The following is a 13,097-nucleotide window of genomic DNA, read 5'->3' as shown; positions in this document are numbered from 1 at the left end:
ACTTGTGGTGGCTTTCCTAGGTCCTTAGACTTCTGTTGATGGAGAAAAAGTACCATGTTTGGTGTATTTTGTGTCCATGTTCAAGTTATAGCCCCATTAAGGACTTAATGGACTTAGAATGCTAGATTTTGCCTTGGTATGGAGTCCTTTTGAAAGATGACATAGATAAGGGCAAAATGGTCATTTAATTTGAACTTAACGGATGCATGGTTAAGTTAGTTAAACGGTCAAGGGACAAACTTTGCAACAAAAATAAACATATTAGGGACCTTCTACTCAACAAATGAAACATTTGAACTGAATCCAAAACTTTTGACATACCACAAGGAACATTTCCGTAACTTAATTATTAACTACTTTGTGATAAGCTAAGGATGTAACCCATTTGAATTTTAATAATAATCTATACAGTTATGACTTTATATACATGTCACATCTAGTTACAACATTTGTTTAGTCTGCTGGGTATGGGCAACGCCCCAAGGGGCATTATTGGAAGTTATAACACGCAAACACCGCCCCCTTCCCCGTTATTAGGCGTTATACGCCTGCGCGTTGCTTCCCGTTACCACCATCACCTCCCTTCACGCCGTTTTTCTTCTTTTTTCTTAATAACGCCGGTGTGGGCGTTGCCCACACCTACCAGTCTTAACAAAATAAGTACAGATAGATACAACATAGAAATCAAAGTTGAAGGTAGGGGAGGACTTGAAAACAGCACTCCCACTAGTTGATTTGTTGTTCAAGTACAGGAGTGGAGCAACCATGAGTTTGATGATCAACAACATTATAATACAAAGAAGAAAGTCTGTTGTCAAACTTGGAGACGACTTTATGAACACATAACCCACAGTAGCGCTTCCCAATCCTGGCAATGCACATGTCTATGATTTTCTTGAACATGTTGTCACCTTTGATTAATGGTTGCTCTACAAACTCCATCAATGGCATCCACTATAATATATATATATATATATGTGCATGCATCATCATACAATTAACTAATAAATACAAACCAAACCAAAATAAATTGTTTACCCATTTTACCTTGGCTGCTTGAACTTCAAGGTCATCAATCTTGATCTCCATTGAAATCGGTCTCAGCATACAGATGAAAAACAAATCTGATTTTTCAAAAGCGACATTGTGTGCATGCCTGTACATTTACTAAATCAGGGAAATAATAATTGTATAGATGAACAAGTCATAACTTGATATTATCAGCATACCTGAACGCAATAACTTCCAAAAATTCAGTTGATATCTGAAAATAATAATAATAATGTGATAAATCATCTAATACATGTTAAAGTAAAAAATTTCATGGATTAATTCTTACCCCAGTTTCCTCCTCCACTTCTCTTACAGCTCCCGTGAAAATCTCCTCCGACTGGTTACATTTATTTTATTTTAAATATTAACAACTAACAAGAGTAATTATTGTGGAAAGAAAGCAAGTGTTTTTTTTTTTTTTTTAATTTTAAGAATGCACACCTCAAGAATGAACCCAGTTGGTAGCTTCCAAAGGCCAACAAGGTCAGGTGCACAATGTTTTTCTTGAACCACAAGAACCTGCAACAAACATGTTATACTTTAAATTCATACCCTCACATTTATTTTATTAATTTAAATTATTTAAAATTTTGGAACCTCATTTTTGTGGTTCATCACGAAACCCCCAACTCCTACTTGATGGGAAGCATTGGCGGGTAGCATACATGGTTCATTAGGAATCCAATATGTCATCATAACGTATCCTGCTTCTGCATGATGATACTGAAACCCTTCCTGTAACACACAAATTAATAAACCTCAAACCCCTTACTTACACATCATATTTTATAACTAGGAAAAGGCTTACCCTTACTGCTATAGGAACAAGATCACATTTTTCTAGTGGCAACTTTAGCCAAATCCCTTTTTTACCCTGCAATTAGAATGAATAAAAATAAACATTGTAACCAAAAAACATATGCTGAAAGAAGCTTATTTTGGATGGAATGGAATTCATATAGCGACTGATATGAATTTTACCTCTCTCCTCCAAATTGAAAGAGATGAGCGAAGGGTAGAGGCAAAGACATTAGTGTTAAATGGTAGTTTTTCTGGATTTACAACGACTCCACCATACTCATCATTAAATCCATCAAGAACTCGTTTTTCCCTGAAGAAAATACTAGGGTTTCTGCCGTTTGCACCATCAAATCTATATGAATAAGTTTCAACGCCATATTTTTCTTGTCCAACCAGAGTAATAGCACCTTCTGAACTACTCAAACAAGCAGCCTCTTGAGAAGTACCTTTAAACAATAAGAGATATTTCAATTTTCAACAATCCATCAATAATCAAGTTTGCACTTTTTAATAATTTTCAACACATAAGTTGGTAAAATTGGGAAAATCATTTTAGTTTACGATAATTATCGACCATTCAATTCAAATTGAAAAAATAACCATCTTGATTGACATAAATATTGCAGTAAAACAATACCTTTGTAAGAACAGAGGAGGGGAGAAACCTTAAGAGAACTGGACATGAAGTTGGAGGTGGAGAAAGACAAAATCCCTTTTGGACCAATCAAATTTGACACAAAAAATGATTTTGCATCAATCAGATTCAAATCCATTACTCCAATCTACACCACAAAAACAAGTCCCAGAACCTACTTATATACAAATATGATACCACTAAATTTATTAAATTCTATAATCTTAAAAAAAAAAAAAAAAACATTCAACTTACAGAATCTTGATTAAAACAAGGGGAATTCTTGGGGCGTGTCAATATCGGAGAAAACTAAACTTGATGCCCAGACAACCAGATTGGGTGCTAATCGTCCAGTGAATAATCAAACAAGTATATGTGTTACTGATGCTGGTATAAACCAAAATAGGTACAAGGAAAGTGAAACAAGAAAACTCATAAAGTATATAATATAGTGAAAAGCTTTTAGGTCAAGAAGGAAGTTTGTTAAATGGAGTTTGTGTGAAAATGACAAACAAGGAAAAATTACTAGGGCTTGATATGAAATGAGATAAATCGCATCAGCTGGCTAAGGATCAAGATTGGAATGACGAGAAAAAACGATGGAAATCCAGAAATCGTGTGGTGAAGGAGTGGGACTGTAGCCTGTGGGAGGGAGGGAAATCCAGAAATGTTCTACTACATATGTGAAATCATTTATTCATTTTAAATTTGTGGCTCCTTGTTGGCACACGAAGCACGTGCTTTTTTTTTTTTTTTTTTTTGGATAACTTAGCCCTAAGATGGATGTTCTCTTCCAAACAAATGCCACTGCTAAATAGTAGATACGGCGGTGGAAAAGACTTCTATTTAGCAATCTAAGCAAATAGAGAGCGGAACAAAACCGGACATTCGAGCAAAAATGGCGGAATCTGTGGTGCTTCCCGTTATCGATCTTTCTTCATCAGATCGAATCTCCACTGCTAACTCTATCCGGCAGGTTCTTCTTTTATTGTTTATTCTTCATCATGAACTTATAATTAATCTATAAACTGCCACTAATTTTATCAACTCTTCTAACTGATCGAAATTATATATCTTTTACCCTACATCTTGATTTGGGTTCTTGTCCTCTTTTTTGTGCTTGAATTTATATCTGTAAACATTGCTTTGACTATCTGAATATGCAATCTATACCTTCTCTTTTTTCCTTTTATTCTACTTTAAACCATGGTACCCCTCAATAACTCAATATATTATCTACACATAATACATCGAAATAGATTTGTCAACTTTTTGGCCTTTAAAGTTGATTCAAAGGTTTGTACAGTATGCCAACGTTGCAGGTGGTCACTCTTAACATCATAATCACACACACTCGCAAAATCGCAATAGCAGAAAAATTAAAATGAAGACGATTTTAACGTGCTTACGTCGACGGCATTGCTCCTGATTCTTGAATTTGACGATTACAAAGATGATGGAGAGCGTGATTGCGACTTAAATAGAGATAGATAAACAATTGTTTAAAGTGGATATTAGGGCAACTTTGTATTAATCTTACTAATCAGCTGATAAGTTTGGGTATAAATTAAAAAAAAAAAAAAAAAGATTTATGATCAACTTACCTAAGACTAAAAAATGGTTAATTGTAATAATCTGTTTACCAGGACATGACCTTGTTAATAGCTTGCTAATGTTTTTTTGGAAATGTAATTAATGAAGCCAACAAACTCATTTGTTTAGTTTTGATGAATTAGGCGTGTATGGAGTATGGCTTCTTTTATCTAGTCAATCATGGGGTAGAGGAAGAAGTTTTAGAAAATGTGTTTGATGAAAGTAGAAAGTTTTTTTCGCTTCCACTTGAAGAAAAAATGAAATTGGGTCGCAAGGACGACGTGGGTTTCGCCCCAATATATGCTGAGAACCTTGATTCCTCTACAACTTCTAAAGGTGCATGTCATTCTTCAGGCTTCAGCTAGTTTAATTGTTCACAGTTTAATCAAAGTTTCAGTTCTTGTATAATTTATTTAACTACAGGGGATTTAAAAGAAACATTCCATATCGGTCCTTTAGAAGGTGAAGAGAGTCATCTGAATCTATGGCCTTCTAAAGGTACTCCTATTGGCTATGGGAGCTGATATATTCACTTTTCTAATTTATCCTTCCACTTAAAAAAATATTGGTTTTCCAATTATACCCTTTTGTTAATTAAAAAAATATATATGAAAAAAGAAAGAAGAATCTGAAACGGCCTCTTCCTAATAGACTGTTAAGAATCCCGCTCTTCCATCTCTAGTCTCTACTCCTTCATTGCAGGTGGCACGGTCGGCGCCGCTTCTTCGCCGTTCTCTGGCCGCCACTTGCCAGCCTCCGATGCTGATAATTTTTCGGTGGCCACTGCTTTAGTTATTGTTGATTTCATCTGATTAGAAAACAAGCAATCCTAAATCAAAAATATCAAGAAACAAAAATCCCATAAACACCCACTTCAGAAATCTGAAATCAAAGATCGAACAAAGGAGCAGGCCCGCGATTCGCATCCTTGCAGGATAACATTTCTTTTATTTTATTTTTCTTATGTATAAATCAATTGTCTGTATATAGAGTTCTCGATTCCAATATGATAAATCCATTCTGATCTGTTTAATCAATTTTATATTTAGTTTTATCCATTTTAATCAAATGACAAATGGAATCAGCAATCTTATTAACGTATCACTTCCAATCACTTTAACAGTAAAACATCCACTTCATTCCAATCTAACCTGTTTGATTCAAAACTTAAAACACTTATTGATTAATCAAACGAACCAACTTAAAAAACTTATTCAGTAATCAAATGAAATCAACAATATAATCAACAACTTATGAAAAGATTGAAAAACATGTAATCGGCTGATTATCACATTATGAACAAGATGAATCAGAAAACTTATTAATCAGATGAATCAGAAAACTTATTAATCAGATGAATCAGCAATATAACCAATATGTCCTTAAAAAAGATGAATAAGAAATTTATTAATCAGATGAAACAAATGTAATCAACAATATAATCAAACATGTAAGATGCTTTGTTCTTGACCCCTAATGACTAATCAGACGAAATCAACAATAACTAAAGCAATGCCCACCGGAAAAGTACCAGCGTTGGAGGCTGGCGAATGGCAGCCGAAGATCGGCGAAGAAGCAGCGCCGACCGACGACCTACGATGAAGGAGCAGCGACCAGATATGGAAGAGCGGGATTCTTGATTCTTGAAAGCCGATTAGGATTTAGGAAGGAGATTAGGGAAATGCCGTTTCAGATTCTTTTTTTTTTTTTTTCATATAACTCTTTTAATTAACAAAAGGGTATAACTGGAAAATCAAATTTTTTTAAGTGGAAGGATAAATTAGAAAAGTGGATATATCACCTCCCATTGGCTATTGTTATATTTGTTTATATTTGCACAGATGCAACTTTTTTCTTCAGCTCCATTCTTACTATCTTGCAGAGATATTACCTTCTTGGAGATTCTTAATGGAGAAGTACTACAAAAAAGTCTTGTAAGTGTTGCTTTGTTCCTTTTTTTTTTTTTTTTTTTTAATATTCTGATGGGGGTGTGATTAACAGGTCTACTGGGGAACGGTTGAGCACTTTGATTGCACTGGCTTTAAATTTGGAAGATGATTTCTTTAAAAAAATAGGAGCTTTAGATAAACCGTATGGTTTTCTACGACTTCTGCACTATCCAGGATTAAACGCAGCAGCAGGTGAAATTGAGGAGGAAGAGGTTGTATATGGTGCCTCTGCACATTCTGATTATGGAATGATCACGCTTCTGGCAACAGATGGTGTTCCTGGTCTCCAGGTCAATATAATTTTTTTTTTTTTTTTTTTAAATAATCATTATTTAAAAGTTTATGTGAGTTATTATTGATCATTTCTTGTGTATTGATAGGATAGGTGTGTAAGGAAAAACATAAGCAGCCACGGACTTGGGAGAATGTAAGTCATGTGAAGGGGTGAGTAGTTGGGAGAATGTTTTGTCATTTGTTTATTGATATCATTCTTTTAGAATATATTTTAATTTTTGTGGTGGTGCTGTGCAGGGCCTTCATTGTTAATCTTGGGGACATGATGGAAAGATGGACTAATTGTTTGTTCAGGTAAAATCCAAACCAATTATTATTATTATTATTATTATTATTATTATTATTATTATTTTCTTTCACACAAATTGAAGTTGACAAATCTAATATTTGCAGATCAACACTACACCGAGTTATGCCAACCGGGAAAGAGCGATATTCTGTAATTACTTTCTCCTAACCAATGAAAATCACAGTCTTGCGTTTGCTGCTTATATGTTTGTATTGGTTGGTTATTATATATGTTTTCGTAAGAAATTAACATGTAGAAGAGAAAATATTAAATATTAAATATTAAATATTAAATATGCAGATGGCCTTCTTTTTGGATCCTAACCCGGATTGTATGGTGGAGTGCTTGAAAAGTTGCTGCAGCGAATCATCTCCTCCACGGTATGTATCATGTAATTTTATCATCAAATGTGAATGTATAACACAATCATAGCCATTAGATTTATGAAATCAAAGGTTATGATTATCAATGACATGATGGTAATTTATAGCAAAAGAAATAATGTTTTTAAATTTAAACTCTTTAAAAGGTAAAATAGACTTTTTGTGTATAATCAAATAAGTCAAATCGGGATTTTTAGGCAATACATTTTTTTTTTTTGGCAGATAAAACATTTACAAATTATTATTATTTGTAGGTTGATTACAGGGTAATTCTTTTTAAAAAGTTAAGACATTTTTGAAAGAATAACAACAAAAACAATATTAAATTCTAAACTTTCTTAAAAGAATAGGTTTTCTTCTTGAAGAAATACACTGTCATCCTTTTAACATAATAATTTAAGCAAAAACAATTAAGGGCCTGTTTGGTTCGCTGGAATGTAATGGAATTGTGGGAATTGGAATCCAATTTCATCACATTCCGGTGTTTGGTTCAACTTTTTGAGATGGAATTGGATTCGTAAATGATTTTTTTTCCACAAAATGAATGAAAGTGAATTCCTTCAAAGTTTGGATGGAATTAATTCCAATTCGAAAGTGTATTCCGTTACTGTTACCACCACCTATCACCGGCACCATCACTACCGCCACCACCACCGCTACAACCACCACACCGCCACCAGCCACCACCATCATGGCCGCCACCTGCCCCCATCTCCACCCCCACCCCTACCGCAACCACCACCACTGCTGCCACCACCACCACCTACCACTACCGCTGCTACCACAACCACCACCGCCGCTACTAGCCACCACCTACCACCTACCACAACTGCCATAACGTTACTGCTATCGTCCATCACCGCCACCATCACGCACCACCTCCGCCATCACAACCACCATCGCCACCATCACCAACCACCACATATAACCTATAAAAAAGTAAAATTAAGCAAAAAAAGGTCAATTATGTCATTTTACATTTTTCCAATTATATTTCTTGCCAACCAAACAAAATATGGAATTGGATTCTAATTTAATTTCTTGCCAGCCAAACAGACAATGGAATTGGATTCCAATTCCTAACAAATTCCAATTCTTTTATAAACATTCTGCGAATCAAATGCCGCCTAAGAATACAACAATCACTCTAAAAACATAATACTGTCAATTTTGAATATATATATATATATATTAAGAAATCACTCTAAAAGCTAATAATTACAACAAAACAATTAAGAAATCTATTATTCTAACCATTTTTGAAAGAATACGTTTCGGTCTTGAAAAAATACAGTCACATGTTTTTTGTGAAAGAAATTGTTGCCGGTCTTGGAAAAACACGTCTTGTCGTGTAAGTTTGACAAAAAGAAAAATGAAGAACAACCGTCTTCCTATTTCACGCATGTAAAAAGGGAAATTGTCAGAAAAGTCTCAATATTTTTGGAAAAGTTTCACATTAGTCCCAAAAAGTCATGATTATTTAATTTTACATGATAATATGTCATTTCTTGTTAAAAGGAAAAAAAACGATTTTTTTTTTGTTAATTTGAGCTAAAATGAAATAATCGGGACTTATGTTCAAATTATTTTTTTTGGACTAAAGTGAAATTTTTCTGAAAATATTGAGATTTTTCTGACAATTTCCCCGCATAAAAAAAACAAGTTTAATCAATTTTTAAATTATGACTTTATTTAATTACAAAATCATTAATATAGTACTGTTAATTAAATCTTGGATATTTTTTACAACATTTAAGGAAAGATAAATTTAATATTAAAAAATAAAATCCAAAAGCCTCTTTGTTACAATGATATGTATGTTAAAGCTTATATAAAATCCTATAAGCTTAAGACGTGGAAAAGCAACGAGAAACAAAATAAAAGACAATCAAGCACTATGATCTATTATAACTCAATACTTGCCGATCATCACGGAGAGTAATTCCAAACTATGCACATAATATAAATCCAACAAAAACATGCAATTGCTTTCTCACCACAAATAGCAAAATCCAAAACACATACCAAAATCTAGTCAATTATTATTGCACACATTTAAAATCTGCACGAGTCAACAAACAAATGTAATGTTTGCGTGTCCATTTATAATGTTATTTTTTCGGATTCTTTTTCTTGATTATATCAAAAAATTTAATTTTTAATTCTCTAAAATGAACATTAATATCGCTATAATACTTTTTATTTATTTATAAAAATACGGTTTTTTTATTATTCATAATTTTTTTATTATATGTATAAATCAAACGTGATTAAGTATTCACATATGATTAAACCATGTTTTTGCGCTTTCGATTCCACAATTGTTTTATTATATATATATATATATATATATATATATATATATATATATATATATATATATATATATATATATATATATATATATATATAGTTTGGAATTGGAATTTGAATTTGAATTGGAACGGGATGGTGTGTGTGTAGGTTTCCTCCGATCCGTAGTGGAGACTACCTCAGAGACCGTATCACTGCTGCATATTCCTATTCTTAAATTTTAATGTTTACTGATATTATTATTTCAGATTGTATATTTTTAGACCTAACTCATCCATCTAATTGATGCATGCTACTTTGTTTCATCTTCTATGTTTGCTTTTTTCATATTCCAAGTTTCTATGTAATTGTATACAATCTTCTTCTTACTTAAAATATATTTTTACATCATCTTTCGTCATATATTATATTTATATATGAATAAAATATGTATTAGTTGTCGTCATATTTTATATTCATATATGAATAAAACATTTATCAGATATTTGTTACAGTTAATTTGTTATTCATATATGAATAAGTAGTATATAAATGATACTTAAACTGTAAAAAAAAAATTATATATTTTTATTCATAAGTGAATAACGAATGTACTATAGCAAAAATCTGATGCATTTTTATTCACTTATGAATAACGATAGCTGAAAATATAAAAAAAAAAAAAAAATTTTATTTTACCTAAAAAGTATATGAATATGGATGTCTATTTGTAGAGAATAAAAAATCATGAATTTTGGTATATTTAAAATCATTTTTCGATAAAAATAGCTTCTTAAAAATTAAAAAAACGAAAAAAACTATGTTTTTCTATATATATTAAGGTAATGATTAGTATAGTTTAAGGAAACATGTTTTGTTGGAAACACATGTGTATTCCTTATCCATTTCCGCTGTTACAACGGAGGCTTTTGCGGCAAAAATAAATTAGTTGCTGAGAATGATTCCCCCATTCTCAACCTTTTTTATTTTCTCAATTGAACTTACCTATATATATATATATATATATATATATATATATATATATATATATATATATATATATATATATATATATATATATGGGACGGTTCACTTGAGATTAAAAAAAAAAGTAAGATCTTGAGATTCAACCTGAGCCATACATTTCACATTTACCGCTCTAACGCTCCAGTGTACCGACAGCGACAGTGTATGCGTAATCATAAATGATATACATATATGTCTGTTCACATACTGTGTAATCTATAATTATGACAGCTGGTGGCAGAAAATGTAGAGGTGACAATGGTGGTGTCGGTTGGTGTCAGAGGTGGTGGTAGTGGTGGTGCCGGTAGCGGTTGTGGTGGTGGGGGATGTTGGAATAGGAGAAAGGAACGGGCGACGCTATATAATCATTTATTATTATAACTGGCCTCCCGCGCCGGTACGCCGGAGGGTTAGAGCGGCAGACTTGAAATATGTGGCTGAGGTTGAATTTCAAGATCTCTATTTTATTTTTAATCTCAACGGAACCTATTTATATATATATATATATATATATATATATATATATATATATATATATATATATATATATATATATATATATATATAAAAGTGTGTTCAATCGAGAACATTATTTAAAAAAATTATTTACTTCATTAATGATTTATATGTGGGAAAACCATACAAAAACCCTATGTATTATACACGAGTGCTTAAAAAAACCCTTATATTAATTTTATGTACAGTTTAACCATTATTATTTTTGAAACCGTCTGTGACATCCCCAATTTCACGGCCAGAAAAGACCGATTTTGTTTATGCTTTTTAAAATAAAATCAGAGTAATCATTTGATTATAAGTGTTGCGGAATTTGTTCCCAAAACCAAACATGATAAAAATTTATCAAAACCTTTCTTTAAGAAATATATATTTTTATTTCATAACAAAACCTCGGGATGTCATGTTCCGATACAGATAAAAGCATAAACAAGACATTATAAGCCTTACACAGTTATTTACAACTACTGGCCTATAATCCAAAATCAATCATCGTCATCATCCGACTATGCTCAGGGTCCACTACCTGTAATATAAAAAGCTGAGTGGGTCAGGCTTGGAAGCCTGGTGAGCATATAGGGTTTTCAACCCACAATAAATAATAAACTCTTTAAGTTTATCAATCAACAAATAATTTATTAAGTTTCATCAACCAAAAACAACCCTAATTACCCATTTCCGTTATCCTCACCTTACGTCCCTAAAACAACTATCACAAGGGACCTAGCCTAAGGATTTTCATTAGGGGTGACAACTTTGCTTCGGGGGTTCCTCAGCAATTATGTCAAATAAGGCAACCTACATGGTGACAACACTGCTTTCCTCATCAATTTATGTCAAACAAGACAACCTAACACAAAATGACCAATAAGGTGACAACATTGCTTTCTTCAGCAATTTATGTCAAATAAGGTAAACACCGGGGTGACAACATTGCTTTTCCCTTAGCAATTTATGTCAAATAAAACAACCAATAATAGGTGACAACATTGCTTTCTTCAGCAATTTATGTCAAATAAGACCACCTGACATAAAACAATCAGTATGGTGACAACATTGTTTTTCTCAGCAATTTATGTCAAATAAAACAACCAACGTGGTGACAACACTGCTTTTCCTTAGCAATTTATATCAAATAAAACAAACATCGGCGACAACATTGTTTTCCTTCAACAATTTATGTCAAATAGGCACGAAGTCACATCGTCGCCAAGGTTTATACAACAGGCACTAAGTCGATAGCTGCCAACATACTAAATCCGTAGCTACCAACGTACATCTATATTGTACAAAATTCATAGCTACCAACGTACATTTATACTGTACTTCTATCCCTCATACTTTATCTACTCATGTTTTACCCAACATATTTGAAGATAAAATATATATACATTTTTAAATCATTTTAGACATGTATAAAACATTCATTTAACACCCATCTCGAATAAACAAACAACATATATACACACAGCACGTATTTTATATAAAATACTTCATATCTATGTGTAAGATGAAAGTGACTACACACTCACCTGATTTAATGAAAATCGGGCAGCAATTCGTTTCCTAAAACAATCGTTTCTAATAAAATCTGGAGTTTTATTGAGAAACCAGGCTCTGCGAGGGTCGGGCTTTGAAACCGGAAAGATAAATTATAGGGGTATGAACTCACTTTGATAAGCGGTGATTCGGGCAGCGTTTCGTTTCCCGTAAAGAGTTTATTTAACGAGAAACCGGCTCAAACCGGGCAGAGTTTCGACAGGAGAGAGGATGAATTCTCGAGAATTCCAGGGCTTCGGGTCTTGCTTCGGGCTTTAGAAGTGATACCGGGGCTTTAGGGGTTGTATATGAGCTTATGGGAGTGGAAAATGTGAAAGAGGATGAAAATTGGGGTGAAAAAGTGTAAAAATTCGGAAGCCCTCGCATGCATATATATAGTCCGAAGGTTCGGACCCGGAGCTATGCGAAGCTGACACGCGTCGGACAGGTGGCTTACTTCGGACCGAAGGCTCGCAAGGTGCTAGGCTCGGATTGGACCAAACCTCGGTCCAATGGGAAGGGGCCACGTGCGAAGGAGGGTGTCCGAGGGGTGTCTCCAGGGCATCTCATGCGAAGCTATTGGCTTCTAAGTGGACCTCGGCTGCGGTCCAATCAGGAGGTGCCACACATGGGTTCGGTCCACTCAGCAGCTGCCACGTGCGAGGGTGACGTGGCATGCGAAATTGCCCGGTTTTTCCCATTTTTTCTTTATTTTTGTGCCAAACTTG

General features: G+C 33.5%; 2 protein-coding genes across 7 annotated transcripts; one reads left to right on the top strand and one right to left on the bottom strand.

The window, feature by feature from the left end:
• Window positions 1-318: 318 nt before the first annotated feature.
• On the bottom strand, window positions 319-3,189 carry LOC145165120 (nudix hydrolase 8-like). 2 transcript variants are annotated; one of them, XM_079083783.1, is made up of 10 exons: window positions 2,744-3,189; window positions 2,492-2,636; window positions 2,035-2,300; window positions 1,862-1,927; window positions 1,651-1,788; window positions 1,495-1,572; window positions 1,340-1,390; window positions 1,230-1,264; window positions 1,048-1,156; window positions 319-954 (listed from the first exon to the last, which is right to left on the bottom strand). In XM_079083783.1, exons 2-10 carry the CDS (start codon window positions 2,625-2,627, stop codon window positions 727-729), a joined length of 1,107 nt encoding a protein of 368 aa, XP_078939909.1. In that variant the 5' UTR covers window positions 2,628-2,636; window positions 2,744-3,189; the 3' UTR covers window positions 319-726. The 2 variants fall into 2 exon arrangements, with proteins under 2 accessions (XP_078939909.1, XP_078939910.1); XM_079083784.1 differs by having other exon boundaries at window positions 691-929; window positions 2,744-3,188.
• Window positions 3,190-3,271: 82 nt separating this feature from the next.
• LOC145165121 (kihadalactone A synthase LFS-like) lies at window positions 3,272-9,614 on the top strand. 5 transcript variants are annotated; one of them, XM_079083786.1, is made up of 10 exons: window positions 3,272-3,464; window positions 4,225-4,417; window positions 4,505-4,579; window positions 5,964-6,015; window positions 6,083-6,320; window positions 6,411-6,457; window positions 6,562-6,618; window positions 6,718-6,763; window positions 6,914-6,993; window positions 9,460-9,614. In XM_079083786.1, the coding sequence occupies exons 1-10, from the start codon at window positions 3,387-3,389 to the stop codon at window positions 9,524-9,526; spliced, it is 933 nt and encodes a 310-aa protein (XP_078939912.1). In that variant the 5' UTR covers window positions 3,272-3,386; the 3' UTR covers window positions 9,527-9,614. The 5 variants fall into 5 exon arrangements, with proteins under 5 accessions (XP_078939912.1, XP_078939913.1, XP_078939915.1 ...); XM_079083785.1 differs by having other exon boundaries at window positions 3,274-3,464; window positions 6,416-6,474; XM_079083788.1 differs by having other exon boundaries at window positions 3,307-3,460; window positions 6,416-6,474.
• The last annotated feature ends 3,483 nt before the right edge of the window (window positions 9,615-13,097 follow it).

This window comes from Lactuca virosa, chromosome 3 (assembly GCF_052849685.1).
Source record: "Lactuca virosa cultivar CGN04683 chromosome 3, Lactuca_virosa_CGN04683_v6, whole genome shotgun sequence".
Lineage (NCBI taxonomy): Eukaryota > Viridiplantae > Streptophyta > Magnoliopsida > Asterales > Asteraceae > Lactuca > Lactuca virosa.
This window is presented reverse-complemented; position numbering and strand designations above follow the sequence as displayed.